General features: G+C 46.6%; 9 protein-coding genes across 9 annotated transcripts; 3 read left to right on the forward strand and 6 right to left on the reverse strand.

The window, feature by feature from the left end:
- Nucleotides 1-355: 355 nt before the first annotated feature.
- Nucleotides 356-2,255, forward strand: ABOM_005710 (fungal specific transcription factor domain-containing protein; the record flags this gene model as incomplete). The annotated part of the gene is made up of 3 exons (XM_022532839.1): nucleotides 356-577; nucleotides 637-1,125; nucleotides 1,182-2,255. The coding sequence occupies 3 exons, from the start codon at nucleotides 356-358 to the stop codon at nucleotides 2,253-2,255; spliced, it is 1,785 nt and encodes a 594-aa protein (XP_022389830.1).
- Nucleotides 2,256-3,292: 1,037 nt separating this feature from the next.
- Nucleotides 3,293-4,410, forward strand: ABOM_005711 (MBL fold metallo-hydrolase; the record flags this gene model as incomplete). The annotated part of the gene is made up of 4 exons (XM_022532840.1): nucleotides 3,293-3,478; nucleotides 3,542-3,681; nucleotides 3,759-4,067; nucleotides 4,152-4,410. The coding sequence occupies 4 exons, from the start codon at nucleotides 3,293-3,295 to the stop codon at nucleotides 4,408-4,410; spliced, it is 894 nt and encodes a 297-aa protein (XP_022389831.1).
- A 401-nt stretch (nucleotides 4,411-4,811) lies between these two features.
- Nucleotides 4,812-5,565, reverse strand: ABOM_005712 (uncharacterized protein; the record flags this gene model as incomplete). Its single annotated transcript, XM_022532841.1, has 2 exons — nucleotides 4,812-5,131; nucleotides 5,400-5,565. The coding sequence occupies 2 exons, from the start codon at nucleotides 5,563-5,565 to the stop codon at nucleotides 4,812-4,814; spliced, it is 486 nt and encodes a 161-aa protein (XP_022389832.1).
- A 2,653-nt stretch (nucleotides 5,566-8,218) lies between these two features.
- Nucleotides 8,219-8,561, reverse strand: ABOM_005713 (uncharacterized protein; the record flags this gene model as incomplete). The annotated part of the gene is made up of 2 exons (XM_022532842.1): nucleotides 8,219-8,496; nucleotides 8,555-8,561. The coding sequence occupies 2 exons, from the start codon at nucleotides 8,559-8,561 to the stop codon at nucleotides 8,219-8,221; spliced, it is 285 nt and encodes a 94-aa protein (XP_022389833.1).
- A 2,563-nt stretch (nucleotides 8,562-11,124) lies between these two features.
- On the reverse strand, nucleotides 11,125-11,503 carry ABOM_005714 (CVNH domain-containing protein; the record flags this gene model as incomplete). The annotated part of the gene is made up of 2 exons (XM_022532843.1): nucleotides 11,125-11,312; nucleotides 11,371-11,503. The coding sequence occupies 2 exons, from the start codon at nucleotides 11,501-11,503 to the stop codon at nucleotides 11,125-11,127; spliced, it is 321 nt and encodes a 106-aa protein (XP_022389826.1).
- A 3,100-nt stretch (nucleotides 11,504-14,603) lies between these two features.
- Nucleotides 14,604-15,377, forward strand: ABOM_005715 (uncharacterized protein; the record flags this gene model as incomplete). The annotated part of the gene is made up of 1 exon (XM_022532844.1): nucleotides 14,604-15,377. The coding sequence occupies one exon, from the start codon at nucleotides 14,604-14,606 to the stop codon at nucleotides 15,375-15,377; it is 774 nt and encodes a 257-aa protein (XP_022389827.1).
- A 1,121-nt stretch (nucleotides 15,378-16,498) lies between these two features.
- Nucleotides 16,499-17,071, reverse strand: ABOM_005716 (uncharacterized protein; the record flags this gene model as incomplete). Its single annotated transcript, XM_022532845.1, has 1 exon — nucleotides 16,499-17,071. The coding sequence occupies one exon, from the start codon at nucleotides 17,069-17,071 to the stop codon at nucleotides 16,499-16,501; it is 573 nt and encodes a 190-aa protein (XP_022389828.1).
- Nucleotides 17,072-18,746: 1,675 nt separating this feature from the next.
- ABOM_005717 (uncharacterized protein) lies at nucleotides 18,747-19,223 on the reverse strand (the record flags this gene model as incomplete). Its single annotated transcript, XM_022532846.1, has 1 exon — nucleotides 18,747-19,223. The coding sequence occupies one exon, from the start codon at nucleotides 19,221-19,223 to the stop codon at nucleotides 18,747-18,749; it is 477 nt and encodes a 158-aa protein (XP_022389829.1).
- A 1,679-nt stretch (nucleotides 19,224-20,902) lies between these two features.
- Nucleotides 20,903-24,348, reverse strand: ABOM_005718 (uncharacterized protein; the record flags this gene model as incomplete). Its single annotated transcript, XM_022532847.1, has 6 exons — nucleotides 20,903-20,964; nucleotides 21,027-22,388; nucleotides 22,458-22,818; nucleotides 22,869-23,081; nucleotides 23,150-23,867; nucleotides 23,918-24,348. The coding sequence occupies 6 exons, from the start codon at nucleotides 24,346-24,348 to the stop codon at nucleotides 20,903-20,905; spliced, it is 3,147 nt and encodes a 1,048-aa protein (XP_022389834.1).
- Between the last annotated feature and the right edge of the window lie 1,336 nt (nucleotides 24,349-25,684).

Raw genomic sequence — 25,684 nt, forward strand, 5'->3', positions numbered from 1 at the left:
AGGACGCCAAGCGATTTATACCAACGTCAATTAAATGTCGATCAATGTGGAACCTCCTTGAAACACTAACTGACAATGGTTACAATACATGCCCATACCAATGCCACAAATTAGCACAGGATAACCGTAAAATGCTGTCCGGAGTGTAACAACCCTCCGACTACGCAAGATTACTATGCCAAGCCACCCCAAAAGTGAGGCCAGCAAGCGCAGCTGCAACAACTGTCGCCAACGGAAGGTCCGATGTGATAGGAAATACCCCTGTGAGGCATGCTCAAGGCTGGGGAAAGAGTGTGTATTCCCCGGGGCAAAGCGGGCGTCCCGGAAATTGAATAGACCTCCGGTTTCTGAATTAATGGCCCGCTTGAAACAGTTAGAGGATGCTGAGAGGCTTCGATCAATGCATCATGCAGGCAAGGATGACTCCGGGTCTAATCTAGGAAACTGCGGTGCAGCTCAGGTACATGGTTCGACGAGAACGAATTTTGAGAAACCAGAACAGAGTGGCCGACTGGTAGTAAGAGATGGGAGGAGTCGGTACGTCGATGATGATGCTTCTGTGATATTTGGAGATAAGGTGGGGGAGTTGGTGCCCCTTGAATGATTCATCGGTGGTGGATTGCTGATCATTTACAGATCCAAGAGCTGCGGGATGTCGTTGAAAGTTCATCGTCCGAAGACGATATCAAGACGGAAGATATCCTGGGCCCATTTGGTCTCCCGCACGGAGGCCTTGTTGGAGATACTAATTGGACCAACATGAGTTCAAAAGGATTCTATCCTCATTCAGGCCAATTGTGCATGTTATGGCATATCTACCAAACTCGCGTTCACCCGTTGATTGCCGTCCTGCACATACCGTCAGTGGAGCGAATCGTGCGCGACGCAGCCGATGGCATCGCTTTAGAGCCCGGCAATAGATCCCTGATACTATCTGTCTGCTTTGCTGCCGTTGTTAGCATGACACCTGACCAGTGTGTATCAACGCTTGGACAATCGTATGAGATGACTATTCAGGGTTTGAGTGTGGCTGTGAACAGGGCCTTGAAGCAGGCCAACTTTATAAGGTCCCAAGATATCTCTATTCTTCAAGCAGCGGTGCTCTTTCTGCTGTGCTTTCGCGTAGTAGGTGACACAAGGATTATATGGGCTGAGGCTGCGTGGTTGTGCGTGTCGCTCAGGGCCAGGGTATTCATCGTGATGGATCAAAGTTTGGCCTAAGCCCTTTTGAAACAGAAATGCGTCGACGATTGTGGTGGCATCTCTGTATATTGGACATGCTTGCTTCAGAGGATCAAGGAACGGATACCCAAATCAAACCAGACACGTTTGATATGCGTCTCCCCTCCAACGTCGAAGGCCAGGACCTAGTTCCAGAAATGGCAGAGCTACCATCCGAGAAAATAGGGTATACTGATATCACTCTCTGCATTATCAACTGTGAAATTGCGGCTAGCGTCTCCCAATTGGGTCCTTCCTTCGGTCGGAATTCGAAGATATCAATTAGTGACCGGGAGGCCCACATCAAAGCTCTAGCATGTCGTCTTCAGGACCGCTATATGGGTCATTTTGACCTCGGAGTTCCCATACAATGGATGGTCGCAACGATCGGCCGGCTCATGCTGTCGAAAGTATGGTTGGCGATCCAAATACAAAAGACATCAAAAGTCAACGAGTTGGCTTCCACGAGACAAGCAGTCGACCCTATTTTCCAAACTGCAGTCGAAATCACCGAGTTTGCTTATTTCCTGCAGGAAAATGAAAGTACTGCACATTTTGCCTGGTTATGCCGAAGCTACAAGCAGTGGCACGCCCTAGCTTACATTCTTTCAGAACTCTGCGCTCGGGACATCGGACCGGAAACTGACCATGCCTGGAATGTAGTAACCAAGATGTACAGCAAGTTTGTTAAAGAAGCGCCTGCGACATACTCCATGTTCCAAAAGCCCCTGTCGCGGCTGATGGAGCGCGCGGCTACATTCAGGGCTGAAGAGCTTGGAATTCCTCGCGCGGTCCTAGATAACCAATCTGTAGGGGCTTTGGAGTCAAATATGGGGGGCCTGAATAGTGAATTCAAACAAAGCCTGTTCCCTCCCATGCCAAACGTTAGCCATTCATGCCATATTCCTAGCAGTGACGAGCCTACCGAATCAGTTTATTTCGATAAAACAGGTCTGATCCACGGAGAGTCTGCTTCTGGAATAACCGACGATCTTTACTCTAACATAGATTGGCTTTTTGAGCCCCTGATATGAGAAGTTGGCTAAGCGACCTACAATATTTGCTTTATCTGCCAGGCTCTTGGACCGTATAGTTAAATGATATTTAGATTATCTAACCACTATAATACCGCGATCAATTCTGCAGGCAGACGTACATGTGCTAAAGTACAAGGAGTCTTATTTATATACTGACTTCTTTCTTATAATTAAAGCATTATAACAGAGGCCCGTCTGAGTTTGACCCCTCTGGCTGTAAAGTTGATCTCTTTATTTCTGAGTCTACTGTATACTGTCGAACAAAATTGAAGGATTTGTGTCGGAGGGATGTTATCTCAAAATGTTATAGATTAATTCGAAATAGCCAATCCGCTGTTTAGTCAAATCTTGATATATACCTTGACAATAAACTGTCGTTCAATACTATTCTTATTAAATATATCCCAAGTTTTGCAGTAAATAGATCTATCTAATTTTTTTTAAAAAGAATGCCTAGCTAAACTCCGCGAGATTCGATAATATTTAGAAGGCAAAAGTGCTCTATAATAATCCAAAGCTCCGTAATATAATAGGGTACTATACATAGACTTGAATTGCGCTTAAATATTTCCAGACAGTTGTGATTTTTTACCAATACAAGAAGGATCGATTAAAGATGGATTTGAGATAATAGACTATTTTGTTAATACCTTAGTAAGTTCTGGTGTTTCAGCAGTATCTTTCTTTCACTGGCTGTCAAACAGACTCAGGATTTCGAAGAATGCAGACTGGTTCGCACAATTTCTTACTATTACAAGTGGTACAAGTAGGGAAAATAGCTTGGTTGATTATCGTACTCGGTAAATAAACATCAAAGCTTGGTGCTCTCAACATCATTAGTTAACGTATACTCAAACGCGTAACATTTAGTCGTTAGCTCTTACACTACTTTATACATGTGGGTCTATAGTTGAACCCCGCTTGGCTGTGGCGTCCAGCATCCCACACCTATTAATTGACGGGAAACACATCCCCAATTGTGCGCTTTACTGAACGAGGAAACAGAAGGACTACCTATCAGGCCAGATCCCAAGATGGAACTGCCCGTGACAGATGGCTACGTTCATGTCCAGCTCCTTAATGGAGGAAGCATGACGGCGAAATCCCATATACTCCACGCGGGGGAGGAGCCAAAAGAGTTTCGGCTGTATAACTGGGCGTTTTTCATCCATCACGTCAAGCAAGACCGACGCATGCTCTGGGATCTGGGGATGTCATCGGTACGTCTCTCTGCCTCTAAGGCTCGATCCCCGGTCAGAAACATAAGTATTCACAGGTCAAAGATACCAGACGATTTTCCACCAGCTATCGTAAACGGACCATTTAAAGAAATCAATCCCCAGGACCCTCGCGAGTCAATTGAAAAGCAAATCGAGCGTCGTAATGAAGTTACCGCTGATGAAGTCGACACCATTTTACTCAGGTTCGAATACAAAAAATGTCCCGTCGGCTGACTGCAGCGCTCACGGTTTGGATGCACTTTCTCATCTATATGTATAGTCATGCACATTTTGATCACTGCCGACCAGTAAGCCAGAGCTTCAAAAATGCGACTGTCCTTTTCGGCCCTGGTACATCTGAATATTGCGCCCCAGGCCATTTCATAAACCCATCCTCTACATGGGACGGAAGATACTTCGATCCGGAACGGGCGACAGAGCGATGGGAGACGTTACAAGGGCCGTGGACGCGTTTTGGGCCGTTTGAGCGCGCGATGGACTTTTTTGGAGACGGGAGCTTCTGGGTCATTCAGGCTCCGGGCCATATGCCAGGTAATCTGGGTGCTTGTGCTAAGCTCGCAACAGGCGAGTGGGTTATGTTGGCTTCCGATTGTTGTCATTCACGGTACATAATTTATTGCTTTTCTGAAGACCTAAACTAACTCTGACATAGGGCACTACTCGATGGTACAAAGGAGTTTGGGACTTTCGAGGTCGGCGGGAGCATGGCTTGTCTCCACACAGATGTCACTGCAGCAAAGGATACGCTGGCACGGATTAGATTGCTGGAAAACGAGCTGGGGGTCCACGTTGCCTTAGCGCATGACCCTACCTGGATGCAGGAGGAGAATGATCCGGTTTTACTATCTCTCCTGGATGAGAAGTTTGTTAAGGATATGCGTGCGGCCTTTCCACAGCAAGAGCCGTTCTAGTGGGGCTTTTATCGGCCATATAGTGTTAATTTGAAGTATGAGTTGTTGGGCCTGTAGTTGTAATCACTTCTAATTAGTCGAAGCTTTGAGATTATATTATGGACTGTAACCCTTACCGGAGGGTCCAGCTCGAATGAAATTCAACATTTATTGCTTTAAATATAGACAGCAAGGCATCATTTTGCATGACACTACCAGTCGTATTGGGTTTATGACAACGTGTTTGGATTGCTAAGCGGGTTCGAAAGGGCCGAAGGAGCAACAGGCGCACTAGAACCTATGATAGGTAAGGCACTGTGTCCAACAACGTGAGAAAACTAGAGTACATGAAAGAGAGTTGTATATCTCACGTACATGGGCAGGAATATGATGCCTGATTCTCAGAACCGTGAGACTAGTTCCTACAGTCTGTCACAGAAGATCTCTGCAACAAAATCCCCACGGATAGGGAGATCTTTGAGCTTGGTCTGGATACCCGGCCGTTCAGAATGCTCTTGGTAGCCAGAAGGGAACTCAAAAGCATTCTTTACTGGATCACGAGGAGATTGGAAGTCTTGACATTTTAGCAGCCGTGCTTTGTCCCAGAAGACGTAGCCCCGATTTCTCAGCTCATAGTTAGCAGGAGGATCGACATCCCATTTCCAACTCGTCTTCGTATTCCCGACAGCCCATAGCCAACTGAAATTGCAATGCCCAAGACACTCGCCATCAGGAATGTCCTCTGGGTGCCCTTTATTGGATTCCCTTTCTCTTCTTCGCTTTCCTCACGAGAATCCGACCCGTGCAATCCAAGCAACATCGACTTTTTACGTCTAGCTTGGAGATCTGATTTCACAATCTTCCTTCTCGCAATTGGAAATGGTGCGCTGGTCAGCTTCCGAATGGATAACATTCCTCGCGAGACTAAATACTCTATATATCATGACTGCTGGCTTGGCTTCCCTTAAACGATTCGTCATACCACCATAGGCAGAGCCAATCCAACATACCCCCAACGTCATCTTTCTGCTTACCACCGACCTCGGCGTGCGCAGCCATTTTCTCCTTTGCAATTGCCACAAAGTCTTCCTCGATCGCATCGCTAAGCTCTTCCATAAGAGCTTTATAGAACTGAGCTACGCAGGATATTTCCTCAACTTCCCAGGGACGAAGCATGCTGCAAACCTTGGTGCTGGTTCAGTTGAAGGTGCCGGGCAGCGAGGATCAACACCAATAACCTGTGATTTCTGGAACAGGCATGTATAAATCTCCCACCGAAAAAAGGTTTGCTGCAGACGGGTCTGCTCAGTAAAGGATAGCAGCACATCTGAGACAGAGGAAGATTATTGTAGGTCTGAGAATGCCCTGGTGCCGTAGGAAAGTAGAAGTTATTCGAAACTACTGTAAAATTTCCATATATCCGGTAAAAGCACCCGATCAGAGAGTAACTTGTAAGGTTGATCGCCTTGCCCATACTTAAACTGGTCAAGGATGGCAGTGGATTCTTGATTAATACTATCGAAAAGCTTTGCCTACCTGCTGCGGCGATATCCGCCACGCCATTCTTCATCTTCAGGAACCAACTTCCAGATTTTCTGTGCACGGTACGCCAGGACAAAGTCTAGTTCAACATCCTTGGGTATAGTGCATAGTAAAATTGCGGATAGAATGGAATGCCGATATGCTGCATAAACCCGATTAAACTGCGATGATGTTTTGACGATCGCGTAAAGGTCTCTTGACGAAGCCAGGGACTGCAGGATCTTAACCAGCAATTCCGGTGACAATAATAATAGATTTGGAGACAGCTAGACAGCATAATGTTCAAACTAGAGAAACGGAGTTTGAGGGGGTTACCATCTTAACTGCAGCTATCCTCAAAGAAAAGAGGGCATCTGACAACATTGGGCGGGGTTTGAAGTTGAACATATGTCACATGATATAGATGCCCTACTGTGGCTGGTAGTAATTGTTTAGGTTCTATCCTGATCATGTCTTTCCATGTTAAATAAGAAAGTGTTGTGAGAGGTGCGAGACCAGTATTAGTTCTTCCCCTCACGTATTTATGCAAGGCACGGGCCGCGTATTTCCGCCAAGGCCCAAGGCTCGGTCGGTTTTCGGTTCTACACCGACCCTGATCATTGTATAATACGCGCTAGCTGCCTGGATTCATGAGAGCTTCAGGAACATGTTGCCTATCTACGTGATATGCCGATTTTAGTTTAATTAGGTTCATTATAAATGATTTCCGGACGAGACATCCATATTGCGCAGTCTCTATGTGTGCTATGTAGGCAAGCTCCGACTGTTGGGTCACATATTCTCGGTGCGTCCTGCTTTCTTTGCAATTCTGGCCCGTCTAACCCGTCGACAGACCTAGATCAGAAATTGCATACTGTTCCCGACTGTAGATATCCATGCGCACGCTGTTTAAAGTCGCCGTACCCTGCAGTCTGGTTTCATGCAGCGTGCTATGACGTTCTACAGAACAGCTACGAGCCCTCCAAGAAGCCTACATCTGAAGATTTAAGAGGGTTCGCTGATGCAACCAGGCCCCTTTATAATGCATTGTTTTTCCGATATATCGAAAGAATATAGAGAGTTCATCGATTTGATGAATCAAAGGATGAATAACAGTTACAAACACTGGATCTATTTCCCGTTCAATAAAGATGAACTTATTAAAGCAGCTTGGATTCGGAAGTTTCGGATTTGCCGTGGACCAGCATCCGACCCGATCTTAGTAGTATGTCACCTTTTCCTCACGTATCATTCATGACTCACCAGTGGCTTGTAAGCTCCAAACTTCACTGGGTAGAACCATTACATTTGGACCTCAGTTTCCAACTCGGATTATCGATCAATATGAGTATCACCCTTTGGTCAGGGATGGCGACGGCGCTATTTCAGGGATTTTTCATGATGGATTAGATCCAGCCATAAGATACATTTCCGACATTGGAGTTACCTGCAATGACCAGTTTGATGTCGGGCCGTTGGAGCCTCCCCCGAGGAATACACGCTTTGAACTCCCAGCAGTCCCTCCCGGTCGAGGGTCAATATCCAGTACTTGGTATATAACAAAAGCGTCACTTAAAGGCCTTGTGAAGGTGCATGTATGCAGGGATAAGCAACAGCCACACCGTCCATGTCTGGGTCTTCTACTATACTACAGCGATGAACATATTGAATCTATTGGACAGGTACGATGGGACCACGATCTTAGCCAGGAGACTATTAAGCCTATATACATCGAGAACGGTGTCGTTGATGGACGAGATTATATTAAAGACATCCGAAGCAGATACGAGACTGTGACTAAGGAGAAACAAAGTGGATGGCAAAAGTTACCAGAGAATGGAATCATCATTTGGTGGTTTAGCCAGCTAGGTGATAGAACAATCGCATATGATGATTAGGTAGAAACTCAAAGTATAACTTTCCATTCTGAGAATAGACAACAAAGGATACGTTAGAAAATAAAACCTAGTCTATAAGCTTCCATAACTCTATTCAGATGACGATATGGATTAGATCATCTGGGCCGCTTGTCTGATCGGCTAGGCCACTGAGGAGGGAAGCATATATTGTAATCAAGATCTGTGTAGCTGCAGACACCGTAGTGCTAGCTGACGTAGGGAACAATCAATAAGTTTTAAGATTATTCTCCATTCAGGTCCTCAACTCTGAGCAAAGTATCATTAGTATATTAATATAAGGCCCAGAAGCAACGGTATGTATACAACATAGTTCCCTGGCGCCAAAGTAGTAAGCCAACGTAATGTAAACTAACGATACTTCCTAATTGCAAATCCATACCCCTGAACTATTACCCCTGACAGTCCTGGTCTCGTTTTCGTTTCCTACGATTGTTATATCTGATCTCTGACTTGAAACAATGAAGTAACTCCCAGTAGCTATCTCTGACCCGCAGAACAACTGGATCTTCGCATGACTGGTCAAACATAAAATCAAGAGGGTATCCCGCAGCTTTCAAGTTTTTCAAAAACTCCTGGAACAGTTCCTCAAACCTCTCTGAGCAATGGCGGCTATCAGCAGCCACGTGTGTCGCGTATTGATTTACAACCTCAATGGCTCCGGTGCCACCTATACGTCAGCATGTTAGCTGGGCCCTATCCTATGCAGTAGTTAACATGTGACATACCTAACATGTCAATGTCTTTTGGGTTGGCCCTTATAGCTTCTCGAAGACGTCGTAATCATGTCGATCCCCATCGTTGGAAAGCCGGGCGTCAGCCACGACATCGCCTTCGTGGACTTTATTGTTCGTCCGACTGATAATTTGACAGTCGTCCTTACTGGCACAATGTAGCTTGTCACGTTTGTATGTTAGCAAAAAGCGCTCCCTAACCGTCTTTTCATACGAGCGCAGGTTTATTCGTTTTAATCCTAAAGAGTTGCCAACGACAGTATCGTCGCCCTCATTTGTCACTTGGAGGGATCCATCTCGAAAGGTTAAGGAGTCCTTTCGCTTCATCTCGTCAGTCAGGTCGGCGCGTGTGGCAGGAGCCGGAAATTAATAGGCCGGTACAACACGGACTGCGTCTTTGTTGGTCTCTCCGGCGTTCCCTTTTGAAATTCTGGTTAGATTTTCGACCCATGCTTTACTGCAGCCGGTTCTGTTATATGAAATACTCACAAGGTAGAGAGGAAAGGAGAGGAAAGGTTTTTCGCTGGTGTATATATCAACGAAAGTCCTGTGTCGCTGGGGGATTTCTTTGTTTGAAAGGCAAGGGATAACAGCAGGCAGCAGAGAGGCAAACGTATACAGGAGCAAGTGGGTTAAAGAATATGATCAGTTAGGGGCTCCGTATAATGTTGAATGAGCGTCTTATATCCCCAGCACTAGGCCTTTCCAGTAACCTTCCTAAGTGAATGCGTGGTGTGAAATATTCACTACCACAAAAAGTGCCCTGTGATTAGCATGGGTGGCAATCAATTAAGTCAGGTGAAGACTGCAGAGAGACAGGTGAGTATCCCAATCTCCCAGAATGTCCTGTCAACAGTCTACATGCAGTTATGAAATTTTGTGTAAAACGGAGACTCCCCCCCCCCTCTCATGTACTGAGCCACAGCTACAGTTCTTGTCACAGTGAAAAGTGTCAGGTGAGTATAGGATATTGAAGTTACTTTATTTTATAATGGACAGGGACATGATGATAAGAATCTGATAATATCATAGTAAAGGTGTTTTATCTTTGATGATATAACATTTTTGTGGAAAGTACATTGACAGTAAACAGCTATTTCAACACACATCCGATCTGGATCTAAGTATTGATTTAGAGCTTAAACTTCACGTCCAATTCCAGTACAGAAGAGTCCATTGTGCCAACAATATACTAACTAAACCAGTCAACAAAAACAGCCAGTTAGTACCCTATCAACACCTGGGCCACGGTAGGCTGAGCAACTCTCCGTTACTAGGTATAGTAAGCAGGGATGCTAAACGCAGCAACAAAATACATCATGTTAGTGTCAGTTGTATTGTTTTTAGCTTAAATAGCTACCTACCCCCTAACATAGGCATAAAGATAGCCACACGGATATCCTTCGCAGATCCCCAAAATTGACAGATCAGCTGTAACAATGGAAAGCTTTCTTCACTGAGTCACCCATTGGTTCAGGTATGGGCTCAAACATTTAAATATAATATTTTACTTTAGGAGTATTTACTACCATCTAGTCGACTGGAGAATGCAGGGCTCATCCTGAGCCACAGCTCAGGAATAGATTCCTAGTGTTGGAGTTACCTCAAGCTAATCATCTAGGTAGAGTTATCGCGAGGAATCGAAAAGCACTACCTTGTTGTACCTTCTGTGATAACATACGACAGGAAATCTCGATCATCTAGATTCTATTGGTCAGGCTGTTTATATCACAGATATCTGCGGTCTGTTGTAGCTCCTAATTGTAATATTCGTGATATAATCGCCATATTCTCTTTCCTTAAGTCCAGATAAATACTGGTGGGATGCGGGCGCCATTGATAGGTGGATTGGCGTTACTCTGCCAGACTTTCAAGCGGTTAATCACCTTGTCGCTTTCTCGCCAGAAGTCGTGGAGACTATAGCTCAGCTTGGCGCTCTTTTCCCTCTTACTGACCAGCTGGTGTAGGACTTGGGAACACTGCAGCCTCGGTGGCTGAACCCCCACACTAACGACCATGGCGACGCAATTCAATGGAGATGGTTTTCTTAATGATGAACTAAGTAAGTGGTGGTGAAGATGGCATGGAAATAACCTGGACATGTCAGCCGGCAGTTACTTGTAGTCACCAGTACAATCTCTCCACTCTTTACCCAGTTCACTTGTGGCGTCCCCTGATGACTGTCTTTCATACATAGCACGCACGAACAATATCCGAATCCATGGCATCAGCATGCCGGCCTTTCATCTCGTGTGTTCATATTGCGTTCACTCTTTTATTTTAATTTTTAAGGTTTAAATTAATACTTTCCTATACTTTAATTTAATTATTTACTGATTTCTCTATTTTCTTTTGTTTTTTTCGCGTGGGAAAAAGGCTGCGTATGGCAGACACACATTTGGGCATGGGAGTAATGGGCAGTAGGGGTTACAGCGAGTATGATCAAAACATCAAGACATGCTTTATTATCTCACTAGGTTGCTATTTGGTAGAGGATAACTTGATACTCTTCGATTAGACTACCTCCATTGTACATGTACGATAATCAGCTAATCCGATTGACATCATACAAAGGCAAAGTGCCCGTTCTCATTGATGACCCGCTCAGAAAGGTTAACATCGCTTCCAACTGCCTCTCCGCTTTCATTGAACAGGTCTGCGCGTAGAACTGGCACTTCGCCGTCTCCTTCAATCTCGAATCTAACATTTTCGGCCGACCCGGAGAAGTTCTCACCGTCCCATTCAAAGGATCCTAGAGAAAACCGATGTCAGAATAGCTTGACCAGATTGGATATTTACGTGTCACCCACCGTCGTTGTTTCCGAGGAAGTCATCCAAGTTGATCTCCGATTCCTGGAACTCTCCGTCTTCGTCCTTAAGACGCGCGAAGAGGATGTGGTTATCCCTGATCTCGATATCCTCGGCACTCAGGTGGAAGCTCATGGTGGATACAAGGAGAGTATACGACTATAAAACAATATATGAGGGGTGAAGAACGATGGCTGTTGTTTGAAGAGACAAGGGTGAGGAGGTTGATTGACCAGATTGATAGAGAAGCGAACGAGGAGGTCAACAGGTGGGTTTTATATCCCCCTCAACCATCAACAACGGAGTATACCCCACGTTGCACTGTCACATGGATCCAAGATGTTCAACACATGGCATTCGATTATTAGTCCAGCACTCTCGCATGGCTGCAGGCAGTGGGGAGGCGAAGGAGTACAGCAGGGGAACACAGCAACTCCATCAAGAAACGGTGTTTCAACCCGGGCTGGGAGATGACTTTCGAGTGTCCAGGCAACAACCATAGCGGAGAAACCGGGTGATCCTTGCCGAATAAAATTGACACGGGTGCTACAGTAGATGAGAGTCCCCCACTCGGCGTGGTTGTAGCAGTATAGAGGCGCTTGGCAGACAGGTCAAGAGTGGACCCTGGAGGAGAATGGGTCCATCGGCGGGCGGGGTACGCCCCGTTGGGGGTCGCTATCAACAATTAATATGGCGTCAGGTGGTACCAGACAAAGGTATTCCTATAATTGATGGTATTATATGGTCGGTTCTGCCGGATCTCTGGGCGGTTGGATGATTGAAGCGTGGAAGCTGGGGTGTATTCAACTCGTCCTGCCCGTTTCTGATGGCGACATCGCATCCAAGCCAGGGTCCGCATTTATTGGTCCGTATCAAGGACGCCAAGGAGGTTATATTGCTGCAAGTGGCGTAGGGCTGACGTGATCTCGCAGCTCATGTGCTGCATCCAATTCCCGCTGCGTGAAATTGACTCTGTTGTTGCATTATTGTGGCTTGGATACTTACATTCCGAACCAAGACCTGCAAGTGTCAAGGCGGAAGTGGGTTCCAACTTCCAACTTGCAACCAGCCACTGGTGCCTCGAAGACAAATTCTTTCGTATCTTATTTGTCGGCAGTCAAACTTCTCGGTCGGGTTTCACATAGACGGTTTGATCAGCTTTGTGAATGGAGATCAGGAAATCGCGAAATTGACTGTAATGGAATATGTGTTACCCATTGTCGCCCAAGCGGTCCCCTCGTACAACGAAAACCCCGAATCGCCAGAAAGAGGGATTCAGCGACGAGGCACTAAAGCAGTGGTGAGCCAATATTAAGAGGGCTGCCACCTGTTCCCTTCGCGGTTGGCTATCCCAGTGATACTAAACTAATCGGTCCAAATTCCACTTTTACTGGGAGTCAAAATTGGCATGATGTGCATTGTATCCATTTGTTCTGTTTATCTATTGCACGTGCAAAAGATAAGCCATCCTATTGTTTCCTTTGATTTTTATTATATATTTTTTAAGCTCCAGGCATTGGCCCAAATATAACTCAGAGTAGGAGAATTGAACTCAACATGTCGGTTAATGCTGTCATTCGTTTCATTATATTATGTACTTTTACCAAAGAACCACTGGTTCTGCGGAAGCTCTGTTGCTGGTGGTCTATCCCTTTGCTCAAGTTCCATTATTCCTAGAATAAATTCCTTGTCCTCTCCGAATATCTCGTGTTCTGAAATCCTTCAAACCGGTTTTTTCTTTTCGTGCGGAATGGCTTTCCATGATGTAGGCCAGGACACCTAATGTGTCCTAGAGGAAGCTTTCGCAGTATGTCGATAAGACTGTACACTTGTCTCCATGAAATCTTTAAGTCGTAATCATCACGATCCGCGGGAACATCTGGCTTGGAAAGGAAGATGTCTCCGTAGAGCAAGGCTATAACCTGGGGTAAGGTCAAAACCGTTCAATAACATCGAAAAATTCACATTAACATACCAAGGGACCAAAATGCCATATGTCTGTTTATGTAACCCCGGCCAATTTGGTGCTGTGATTCAGGATTCCTCCATATAGGCGCTCAAATCAAGTCACTATCCTTGGCATATGCGTGAGCAGTATTACCACAAGTTGAGCATCTGTAAACAGTATATCCCCTTGGCCATAGTTGACACGAATGCTGTCGGGCTTGCTATCATTTAAACTGTATGGGAGGCGCTACTTCATTTAGATATTGATTGTACTTACCTGTATGTACGGATATATTGTCATGTGGAACCTTTAGGGCTTCTAAGATACGTTTTGCAGCATATTTGATCCCCTGGTTTGTAAGTCGTTTAGAGAGATAAGCATTCAGAAGTTTATCATCTATATATTTTTAAGACTAAAGTGTGTTTGATCTGATGGCTCAACTATGTCGTCGACTGAGCGATGCACGATTAAAATAGGTTCAGAATACTACGCTCATTCTGAAGGCGAAGATGAGGGATACTTTTAACAACCACTAGTTGATTGCTTCCGGTTTTGCTAAATAGAACTATTATAAGCTGAATCTACCCTTAGATTTGCAGTAGCTGCGTACCTAGCAAACCAAACCGTCTCTTGCAATTGTTTTTGCCAGTAGTGAGTATATCCCATGTTGACCGCAAATACATTGGCCTAACCGAAGGGAAGATGTCGTGGCTGACTGTATGACATCTGAAAAATGATTTCTCGGATATCAACAGACGTACATGAACTCTGGCTATCACGCCTGGAGCGAAGTGCATATTTCAAGTGCGGGATCTTGCGGCACGAATGGTAGGCTCAAGCCTCAGGCAGGAAAAGTCGGCTTAGGCACCCACACTTTGTTTAGGTTTGACACAACGCGTTGAACCATTATCTCCCCTCACCATCCTCATCACCAACATGCCGAAAGATCCACTTTATAAAGGTCTAGGGCATGTCTTAGGAGAAATCTCTCTAGATTCCATCCAGTCAAGGGATGGTCTTACCACCAAGGTCGATTTAAGAACATTAGCATCATACAATCTACTTTCAAAACAGCGCAAAACAATCGTCGTCCCGGGTACGTAGATCAACTCTATCTGGATTCAAGTTCTCAACGTACTAGGCTCACCCTCCATATGGAGGCCCCCAAATATACCAAGAAAGGTGAAAGTTGATGCGGGAAAATACCAAATCGACCCAAATCGACATGTCTTCCCCAAATGCTCTCTCGAGCCACTCTTCAGAGCATTATTACTCACACACCCAAGCATGAAACTCAATGACATCGATCTTGTGACAGATCGACGTAATCTCCGTCTCTTGCTGGGTTTCGTGAGTGGCAAAAAGGGTCCATTCCGTATCGATGTGGAGGTTGTCAATAGCACAGTATTGTTTTCCTGTTGGACCCAAAGAGCAGTTAACTATGTTAAGGGGTTTCATGGTTATGGACATGAATTTGAAAAGGTATCTACCCGCCATCCAAAGGCAGTCAGGGATAGCTTGACTCATAATCGAGTCATTCGCTACATGTTCGGGGATGTTAAAATTATTATGCGATACGAAGTCGACGGCTGCACCGGGTCTGACAGGGACATTCACATGGCACCGCCTACATCAGAAGTCCAAAAGACTCCCACAGGCTATACAGTAATAAAATGTGGAAAGCTAGTCGCTCCATCTCGTATTATCGAGATCAAAACTGGAGCAGTTGGGAAAAATCTGGATATCTCCAAGAACACAGAACAACTTTGGTTTTCCCAGACACCCTTTCTCTGTGCTGGTCATTATGATGAGGCTGGGAATTTTACAAACATTACGAAAAAGAACTTCTTGAAGTTGGGGAAGCTCCAGAGGTGGGAGGACAACCATCAAGAACAGTTGAATAAACTTGCAACGTTGCTTCGAGTCATTGTTGAGTTGGCTAAAGCAGCGGCTTGGAAGAAATTCGCATTAGTTCAGTCAGAAGGCGCATTAAAAATATTTGGCTTGGCGAATCAGAATGATAAAGGACTGCCTGTTGACTTGCACTCTATGTGGGAGTAGTTCGAGAGTACACCCGGTGAATTTAGGTGGACTTTTTCTGGAGGATGCTCTTTCAGTCTGTTTTTACATCTATTTGGATCGATGTTGTGCACTCCCTCATGAGTCGTCCCGAAAGGGCTGCGCGGCTGGGGTGTCATGGCAGCTTCTGCTTCTTCTTTTGTTTTTCTTTCTTCTCTCTTTCTGTCTTTTGACAGGGTAAACATGACACTGTTATACTCACTCCACAGGACATTTCGAATCAAATGAGCTGCTTCTAGCTTCTGTTGCTACAAAGGCTGGTGATATCTGTCTACAGTTTGACAACACTTCGGTATTATCTTCAAGAATATGGCTCATAATTCACCAGTGTACATGCGAGAAGCCCGTAGGGGTTAATAAAATGGATCGCCTGGTGATGTCAAAAGACAGTGCAAAACATGTTAATGTTTAGAATTTACCTTAGCAACCAATGCACATCAGGCGATATCTACGCGACAATTACGTGAGGCAAGACAATGACTTCTGTTAAATCATATAATACTATAGGTATAACTTAGTAGCCAAGATGGCCAAAAAAGGTACAGGAAGACCACTTCGATCCCTAAACAGGAAAAAGGAACCATCGGCAACTCGACTAGCAAGTCGCGAAGAAGTCATAACAACATAACTCATAGACAAAAGATGTCTCGGTACAACCGAGCAAGTGAAGAAAGCAAATAGTCCATCATCAGATGGTTGCATAACCGGGTACAATATCCCTCTATTCAACAGGCACAGCCAAGGGAATCAAGCCCGACATACAGGTGGGTAGTGCAAGGTATTCCCATAAAGGTGAACACTGATCCTCCATAAGGAACCGAAGAGAGCCCAAGGACTCGGCGACAAGATCGTCTACTCCCTCGGGAGTAAGAAGTTTTCCTCCGATCGATACCAATGATCTAATCTGATCTAAACTCACTCAGAAGTGGAAAAGGTAATCAGTGATCGAAAAAGGTGGGTAGAGTAGCCCGTGGCCACGGCCATAATCCTCAGAGAATGACAGTCATTGTTATATAACCATATATCCCGGATCTGGAAAAGAGATATAGAGGGAAAGGAGTTGAGAGAACAATCCGTCATTGCTGACGGAGCCACCTTTTCATTCAGCTCTTGTCATCGCGCTGGCGCAAGCGGTCAACACCGCCACGGACGGTGTCGCGGAGACTGAATCCTCCGAACAACCAGTCGTTCGAGTGACGACCGTAGTGATTCACGGTTCCGCTGTAGCGACGGTAGTCGTCACTCGATTTCCGGGAGTGGTAGGAGTCGGATCTGCACTTTGTGGAGTGGGTCTCCCTGATAGAAGAAGGGGAGGCGGGGGTCGACATTTCGGTGGGACTGGCAGAGCGACGGGGAATGCTGATGCGAGCCATTTTGTCGCTTTTGAGGATATAGGTGCTCTCGGAGTCGGAGCGACGCGAGCGTGTGGTGGTTGGGATATCGCTGGGAGCGGGTGATTTGGACCTCGAGCGAGAGCGGGAAGTAAAGAGTCTTCCTGCTGTCAAGGAGAGTCGGTTGGATTTTGTTTGAGATTGAGTTGAGGTAGCAGGCCTTTCTGGAAGGCTGGAGGAAGAATTGGATGAGGTAGTGGTTGTATGGGAGAGGGAATGCTCAATGCTGGACAACTGTTGTTGCAGGATGTCTACTTGGGGGATAGTAGTGTTCTGATCTTTCATCGCTTGAAGCAAGAGAAATAGGGAAGCTTGGTATTAAGATATGTATCTAAGAAGCAGATATAATTGTTGCTGACTAGAGGAAGAAATCGCCGAGAAGCACGGGGTCCCGAGGGTTATTTATGTTTCCTGTCGGCCCCCCCCCGAAAGGATTCTCCTTGACGACAGTTTATCTTTTAACCCATTCCCCTCCTCGGCCTATCGCGATGGGACACTGTCAAATTGGCACGCGGCCCCCTGTCGGAGGTGACCGTGCGACGAATGGAAGGATGCCAACAAGGCTTCGGGCCCCATCGATAGGGCTTTAGCGTGGATTCTTGTTTCTTTTTTGACTCAAGTCGGTGAGGGTCGTGGGGAGACCCACTCCTCTGCCCTACGAGGTACCCGACCTAACCAATCACCAGCTGCGACGGACCCGCACAACCCATGAAGAGGCTCGAATTCACCGCTTCTGCCTGGGAGAGTCACCCTTCCCTTAGTCACTCTCAACTCCCTACAATGGAAATGATTCTGCCTGATCATAGTGGTTTCCTTCCCATCCCGAATACGAACTGTCGTGGTTCAAGACAATCTGTCACTATACGACGGACAGCTGTCCTTTTCCCTCCCTTTCGTGACTGTGGACAGAAGATCAGTCAGAAAAAGGAACACAGAACCCCTCACTTTGACAGAAACAACACGCATGTTCAGCTGATGCATTCCGGGCTAAGACAACGCCCGGCCCAGAACTAGTTTCTAGCGTACTTCGAGAAGACACGAAAGCCAAGTCATTCGTCTTGGCCCCCACTCGGACTAAATTCGAACAAACCACATTCTCACTGGCTACCGCGTCAACAAGATGATGACAGGAAATTGCTGCATGGACTGGTTTTAGGGCTGAAAACTGACCAGAATCCACGGTCGGCGTCCCATCATGGCTGACTACATACCGCGGTATGGGCCTGTGGAAACCACTTAACATTTTTGGCTTCTAATTTTGATCTCAAAACATACCGTCCCGCGGAGATAGCGACCAAGACCCGCATCGCACTTCTCTGAATAATTCGACCAATGCAACCTTGACTACTGCATTCCGCCCGGATATCGGAACAATCTTCACTCCACTTGAGGCTCTGTCTTTGCCCAATGACATCATGATTGGCGCGCCCCGGTTGCCAAGAGGGTCAGTCATCGGCACGCTCGTTCCGTGCTGGGCCGAATGGTCGGATTTGTCCTTCCTCTTCTGTACGGAGTAGTATGCCAGGATGCTTGGTCGATGGTGATAGGTCCGGTGGTAGAGCAACAACGTGCCCTAACGGTATGTCAAGACCGGGGTTACTGGGGCAATGTTAGATCCGACAGCTTGACTATGTACTGGAATAAATGGCAGACTTGAACTACTAACATATGTGTGAATTATGGATTTGTATAGTTGAGGTCCTCGATTTGTCTCTTGTTTTTTCTTTTCTGTCTCTTTATCTCATTCATTACCTGACTCAAAAGCAGTTCGAACGCCTCCCCAATATGCTGCCTCTCTATTGCAATGCAGATGACTCCATCTTCTTTCAATCCGCAACAACCAATAAAGACAAAACTCAGATTACCAACCGCAAGCATGAAATAATGGTTACAAAAGCAAACCGCGGAACAGAGCTCATAAAACATAAAAGATCATGAAGAAAAAGGAGCAAGACGGACTTCACTCCTCCGTAAGCGTCCACAAACTCGCACTCGGCCGCCTCCAAGACCGCGGCTGCTCCGAGTGGCACCGGCGATGGTTCCTATCGACCGCCAAATGCTTAGGCAGACTAGAAAGCTCCCGACCTCTATCAGGGGCAACCTGCTGCACTGGATGTTGCTGCGGCACCCAGTATGAAACCACCACGTTCTGACCGGCAGTAGTCGTGGTGGGCAGGACGAAAAGCGACCGAGCCTTATCCAACGGCGGCCGGATCATGCGTCGCAATGATCCAGAGCCAGAGCCATAGCTGTACCCGGTGGTGGAGTTGGTGTGTTCGACTGTGGTCTTGGAATGGGGCCAGATGCGATAATGAGGGCGGGTGGTCTTGGGAGGAACGATCCCAGCGGACGCAGCATCGTCTTCAAGATAGTCACCCGAGGCAAGCGGAGTGAGAAACTGTTGTTCGAGTTGGGCCTGCTGCTCTGCAACTCGCATAAGAGGGGTATTGCGACGGGGTCCTGGTCCGCAGTAGGGCCAGGAATGGCGTCTTCTGTGGTGGAGTAAATGAGGCATGCCAACAACGCAACGCTAATGGAAATTTGCAGAAAGAACTAATTCCACTAGGAAAGAAGGCGAAATTTATAGGTAGACTAGTGGGGAGAAGAAAAGAAATAATGGCCAAGCCCAGGCAGAACCGAAACGCTAATGGGTACCTTCGAAAAAAGAAAGTCCAGTATTGAGAACCCTCCTCAACGAAAGTCCCAAAACTCGCAACGTCTATTCATAGCGCAATGGACACATCGCAATAGCGGTTACAAAGTGCGTAGGCAGTCAGGATTATAAAGCAGCTCCGCCTCTATTGGTTTGGTCATGAGGCCTGCACGTGCAAGGCGCACGCGTCAAAAGGTGTAGTATACGATCGCCCGGGTGACTCGTCCGGCGACTGAAGATCCGGGGCTTGAAGACTCATAGTTCGAACTAGCCCGACCGATCACACGGTGCGCGTATGAAAACGCCCTGAATTGAGTCATCGCAGGATGCAGTGGCGGATAAAAGCCGTTGACTAGTGACGAATAATGGCGGGAAATGTTGCAGCTTACTCGGCAGGAACAGGGTTAGAGCTGGTAGTACAACAACTCTTTTTTTGGAGATCGGGCTTACATTCTTCAAGAAAGCTCTCTGCATTTTTGTTCTTATCGCTTCTCCCATGCTTCAACAATATATCTGGGGTCCCACCCGCACGCTATGCGAGATTTCCATCTCCCCAGATGGCGAGTGGGGTAACAGTCAGCGGGTGATGTGCAGTCTCTCGACTCCATCACAAGTCTCCCAGAGACCATCTTCTGGCACGAGCGGCTGTCATTGCCCCTCATCCAACTGCTGCAGTGTTACATCTCAAATACAAGTATGGTGATATTGGTCCTGGAAATGACTGCGATTATGTGTATTACGTCATTCTCAGACACTCACGCAATACACAGTTGGCAATAGTAGGCATGTTTCCAGCGATCAACAGTCGGTCTCTCTGTGACTGTCGACCACCGATTTTGGTATCGTCCAAAAATGATCGCTCTACACATGCACGAGCCTAGTAGGAAGTAGTAGTCTCGAGACTGAAAAACTCCTTGATCGTACAACCATACAAGTATCGAGGGAGTGTATCTCTCTACGTCTGTAGTCGGCAAGTCTTCATTAGGGCACCGGGAACTTGGATGCCTGGTTAGCAGGGAATCTAGGAATCTACTGGTGGGCGGCCATGTACTCCGCATCATCGGAAGCTCCACCAGTTCCTTAGCAAGGGAAAGAGGAGCGTTCCACGAAATGCAAGTCACGTGGTATATTGGTTATGCGCTATCTCACTCAGGAGTCAGATAAGCGAATCCCAAGGTAGGTCCCAGTTCGATCCCGGGCGTGACTATTCTTCTGTTTCTGTCGCATACCTTTCGACTACCTATCGGTTGTTTTTCTCCTTCTTTGCCTTGTTTACCCGTAAAAGGATAGCTAGAGTCAGATTGTCTATGTAGATCTTGATACATCTTCATTTCAAATCGTGGTCAATTGATGTACTATCCGGAAAATCCCATCGTCCTGATATATAATATACAACCAACACACATATACTGACAAGCCCGAACATCCAGACCAACGCCGCACCATATGCTAGCCCAAAATAGTTATACTCCGTATGCGGGAGGAACAGAGTCGCGCTCCAAAGCGGAAACAAAATCATGTCGGTCTAAAAGCATCACTGTTAGCTACACATAGACACACTAACTTAGTCAATCTCCTAGAGTATACCTTTAGCAGTAGCAAAGTTTATCGCGATTTGCCCACCCCGTCGGGCCATATTAGGATCTTTCGGAGCTACGGCGAGGATACCTGCCATGTTAAGGAAGGATCCCCTAGAATATTGAAGCGTTGAAAAGTCGACTCGCGTGCTATCCTTGGTCGGCTGTAGAGCGCCCGGCATAACGGAGACGGTCAGCCACTTGTCGGTGATATGTTCATCCCACCGTGACGACATCTGAATAGACGCTCCTTTTCGCCATAGCTGTACTTCCGTTTCACCTTTGCTTGACTTTCTGGCCCCGAAAAGACTTTTACCTTTGGTCACTAGGGAAACGGCGCGTCGTGAGTACAAAAGTTCGTACCCATTGGCTAGCGAGCTCATAAAGCTACGCAGTAGCGGTTCCTCGCCGAATTCTGCTGTCATATTTCCAACCTTCTTCTCACAGTGGGAGAATGATACTGGGCGGTCAGCTGGGTACAACTTGTCGACATGTGACGAGATATAATCGGTGTAGAATAGGCGGGGAAACCGGACGCGTAAGGTTTTGTCGTCATAGGCATAATCTGTGTCTCGGTAGACGTAGTAGAGGCTGCAGTATTTCCAGGTCAGACGAGACTGGATGAGCAGAATTGCTTTATACTGCTTTTGGCCCCCTGAGGGATCTACAACATCATAGACGTGACCAGAGCTGCTAGGCTGATCCCAGGAAAAACTTGATTGAGAACACATGCTTAGAATGGCCTTTTCAAAATCTTCCACTTGCTTCTGGGACCGGAAATGCAGTCCTAGCCCGATGTTAGGGCTATTGTCATCGTACACATAGGAATACAGAGGATGGTAGTTGCCATCCGTTTTGGTTGACCTTTCTTGGCATGTGTCTGACCATTTCACCAAAACCTGTCCTGACTCTTCACCGCGGGAGACCTGGACACGACTCATGGGCATGAATAGCTCAATGCATCTCGGTGCCGGCTCGGCTACCCAGGAGCTAATGACTATGCGCCGGACAGACTGCCATGCCTCTCCATAAGACCTCTCTAAAATGCGCACTTCGCAGGATTTGTGAATTACCTGGGGATTCATAGGTCTCATAATCGGCGCCTTCAGCTGTTCAAACTTTTCGACCGAGCTCCTAAATAAGACTATCTCAGAGAACTGATCGGAGTCGACTGGCTCTCGTTGCCATACGGCGTCAAAGTATGCCTTTGGCAGGTTTATAAAATACTGCAAGTCAGACGTGTGTTGGAAAGAGACAGATACGCTTTTGGTATCGAATCGTAGCACGATAGGTTCCGAAATTCTTATGCCAGGGTAACCAGAGACAGTTGCTTGCCAAACTCGTATCATTTGGGCCAGATCTTCGGGTAGAACTGACCAGTGCATTGTCAGTATTGGTTGGTTAGATAGAGCTGGCAGCATTGCTGTGTCAATTCACTTACAGTCTCGCTGCAAACAAAGCGTGCCACTCTGATTGCAGATCGTTATCTTCGGCTCGCTTTCCCCTTCTCTTGCAGACAAAAGGAGCATGTACGGAGCGCCTTTTGTTCGCATACGGAGCCTTTTGCTACCAATACCAGCGTTCACAAACGTTCTATAGAAAACCTTTTCTGCTTCATCCCCCGCATCTTCTAGGTCAACAGTAGCCCAACGCACATTGTTCAGACTGATGATTGAATCACTGCCCTTCTCAGCTGCTTCTTCCGGCTGCAAAGGTTCCCAAATATCGAGATTTTGGGATTGTATAACAGAGAATTCGGGGACATCCAATGAGATAAAATGCGCAAACTCGTCTTTGATTCCCTACAGAACGATCAGATTACAATATCCAAATGAAGCCCAACATGACTTACCTCCGATAAATCGGAGATCAGTTTTCGGTTTTCGTGGGTGAGAATGGCGTGAGAGCTTGCATCAGTCAAAACAATGTCGTATAAGATATATGATCCCTTGAGAAGATCAACATAGGCCTGGTGGCCTGGGGCCCAGGATCCTGTTGGCGGAGTCACACTGCCTCGAGGGCCGACGAGGCTCGGCCTATCCGAACTGGCAAGAGTTGATCGAGCCTTGAAACTTTATTAAATGTCGTCCGTTTTTGTAGGATAATAGAGGGATAGTATAGTTTTCGACACACCTTCAATAACCACCATACTGCGACTCGTAGCCAGTCACTTGTGTTTAGCCGCTTAATCCTCAACTCGTCTTGCACCAGGGCATCAAAGCTTCTCATAAGCTGGGGGTCAGGTTGATGGAGTTTATTGCGTGGCTCATATCGCAATGGTCGAAGGATGCTTTCTCGAATTTGTACCTGTTGAAGCTGATGAATGGCAGTTGCGACAGCACTTGTAATGGCCGTATTATCCAACTCAGATCCTGGGGACTCGGTGCGATCATCCGAAAAGGGCTCTTCTCGCAATGATGGGTGGATGTCGAGCCGCGCACTTTCAGAGCTAGGCATTCTTAGATGCCTCGACTCTGATACACATGAACCAGTGCGCCTAACAACGTAATTGTGAGACATGGAACGCTTCAGTGGGTCATTGATGGACGGAGAGGTGGTGTTTGCTGTGGTTGCTGACCACTCAGACCCGCCAGAAAGAATCGACTCCGAAGCAGAGATACGAGCATGGGTCTCAGCAGCTGGCAGGCTATTTGCCCTTATGGGGACATTTCTCCGACTAACACGCAGTGGCTCGATATGCAATGACTCCTCAAGCTGAAAATCATCACCTCCCAGTATTGGTGGTGTTCTTAGGACACGCTGCCCACGCGACAGCGTTTCCGGGGTAGCAGGGAAGCTTTTCTGTTCTAAAGCATTCGCCATCGATCTCTCAATTCTTGTCAAAGTTGAACTAAACTTGTAAGCAGACACACACATAAAAGACTGACCTGTTATACATACTTGCCAATCGAGCTCATACATAAGCTAAGGTTGCAGGTATGGACCATGATTCTAGATTTCAAATCATCCATCTGTCCTCGTTGTGCGATCAATTTGACTCTCTGCCAGAATTGTCTACCATCACCTACTCCCAAATTCCTGCACTTGTCGATTAGCTCCTTCAACTGCTGTAAAGTCTTGAAGCAGGCGTCTAAACATCGCTGTAAAGTATTTCTGCGACCTTCCTCTAGGTCGTCGAAGAAGGACATATTAGAGTTTACGTCATCTCGGAGAGCTCGAAGAGCACCTTGTAGAGAGGCTAGTTCATTCACGAGCTGCTTAAAGACTTCGGGAGAGTCGTTAGTAATAAGATAGCAGTTATGGTAAAGATCCCACGCCAGCTTTGTGAGTGTGAGAATATCGGCCGCGTTCGAATCGGGGAGAGCGGCCATGGTGGCGATCTGTTCGTCTAGTGAGGTCGAATGCATGGAAGCGACAATAGACTGGGTTGTAGACAACAATAACTCAATATGTGTGCAGTTTAATAGATAGAGAAAATTCCCAGAAATTCATCCCTGATTTGAGGGAGGATGGAATTTGAACAAGGTGGAAAGGTGGTATAATAAAAAAAGGCTTGTAGGGCAGATAAGCATGAAACTTAGTACAATGGGTGTCCTTCAAATAGAAACTATGACGAATGGCCCAGGCAATGGAGAAGATGAAGTAGATCAGAACTTATCTGACTTGACTTCTAGTGGGAGATGCAGGGTACTGGCGAGTATTATCAGGCGTGAACGCCCAGGAGGACACAGTGAAGGGTACCAAGGTCGCTTTCGCGGAGGCGCAGCAAGGCATGAAATAGTAAAAGCTGGAGAAGAAGAGCTCCTCTAGTGCACCGTTACTCTTTGTGGCTCATCGGAGTCAGGAGATTTAGGTTTCTCATAGAGGGAAACCGGAAACCAATGAGTGGGTATTAGAGGCGAGTCGACCCCACAGGGGGTTGAGTTTCTTTGAAGTCTTTCTGTCAGAACGAACAAAGACAACAGCTCTTGTAGTTGCTGGATGCGTGACTGAGGGTATTGGGGAATCGGTCTAGACTTCCCTTTTCACTTCATTTCTTCCAGATGCGGCAGGCCAAGTCGAGTGAAGTATTATAGATCCGCAACTCGAGGGTGAACAAGAATCTGGAGGGGCTGGCTCCCATGGAGAGAGATCCAAGCCATTTCCTCGTGTTTGGTCCAATCAGGCTGAGATCCTCCTTGTGCCCAAAGCCTTGCGGCTGTGGAGGAAGTTTTATGCGGGGGTGTCATTCATTGTTTGCCTTCGAGGTGACCCATTGATGGCCGCATTATTGAGCGCTCGGCTCTCGGCGTTGCTGTGTGACCTGATAAATGGAAGAATATAAAGGGCCCTGAAGTGTTTCATTGGGCAACGGATATGGCCCTCTCATAAATGAAGCCATAGCGTTATACTACTTAAGAAAGATGGAGACGATAAGATAGTATGAACTAGATCTGGGAAGTGGGTCCGCAACTCGCTGGACTCTGTATCGGCCTCAGGCACACACCACCGTGTCGATCATTCTTTCAGTTTCAGGGGCCCAACATTGAATTCATTCAGACCACGCTATAGAGATCACAACGTCTCCAGCGTTAACCCGCTGACATCCATGACAGAAACCTGATATTACTCCTCCTGATACCTTTCTCTTATACAATCAAATTCTTCCTATTTGGGACTTATATTGGTGGTGGAGCATAAACAGAAGCCCAGATCGAACGACAGACA

This window comes from Aspergillus bombycis (assembly GCF_001792695.1).
Source record: "Aspergillus bombycis strain NRRL26010 chromosome Unknown contig00035, whole genome shotgun sequence".
NCBI lineage: Eukaryota > Fungi > Ascomycota > Eurotiomycetes > Eurotiales > Aspergillaceae > Aspergillus > Aspergillus bombycis.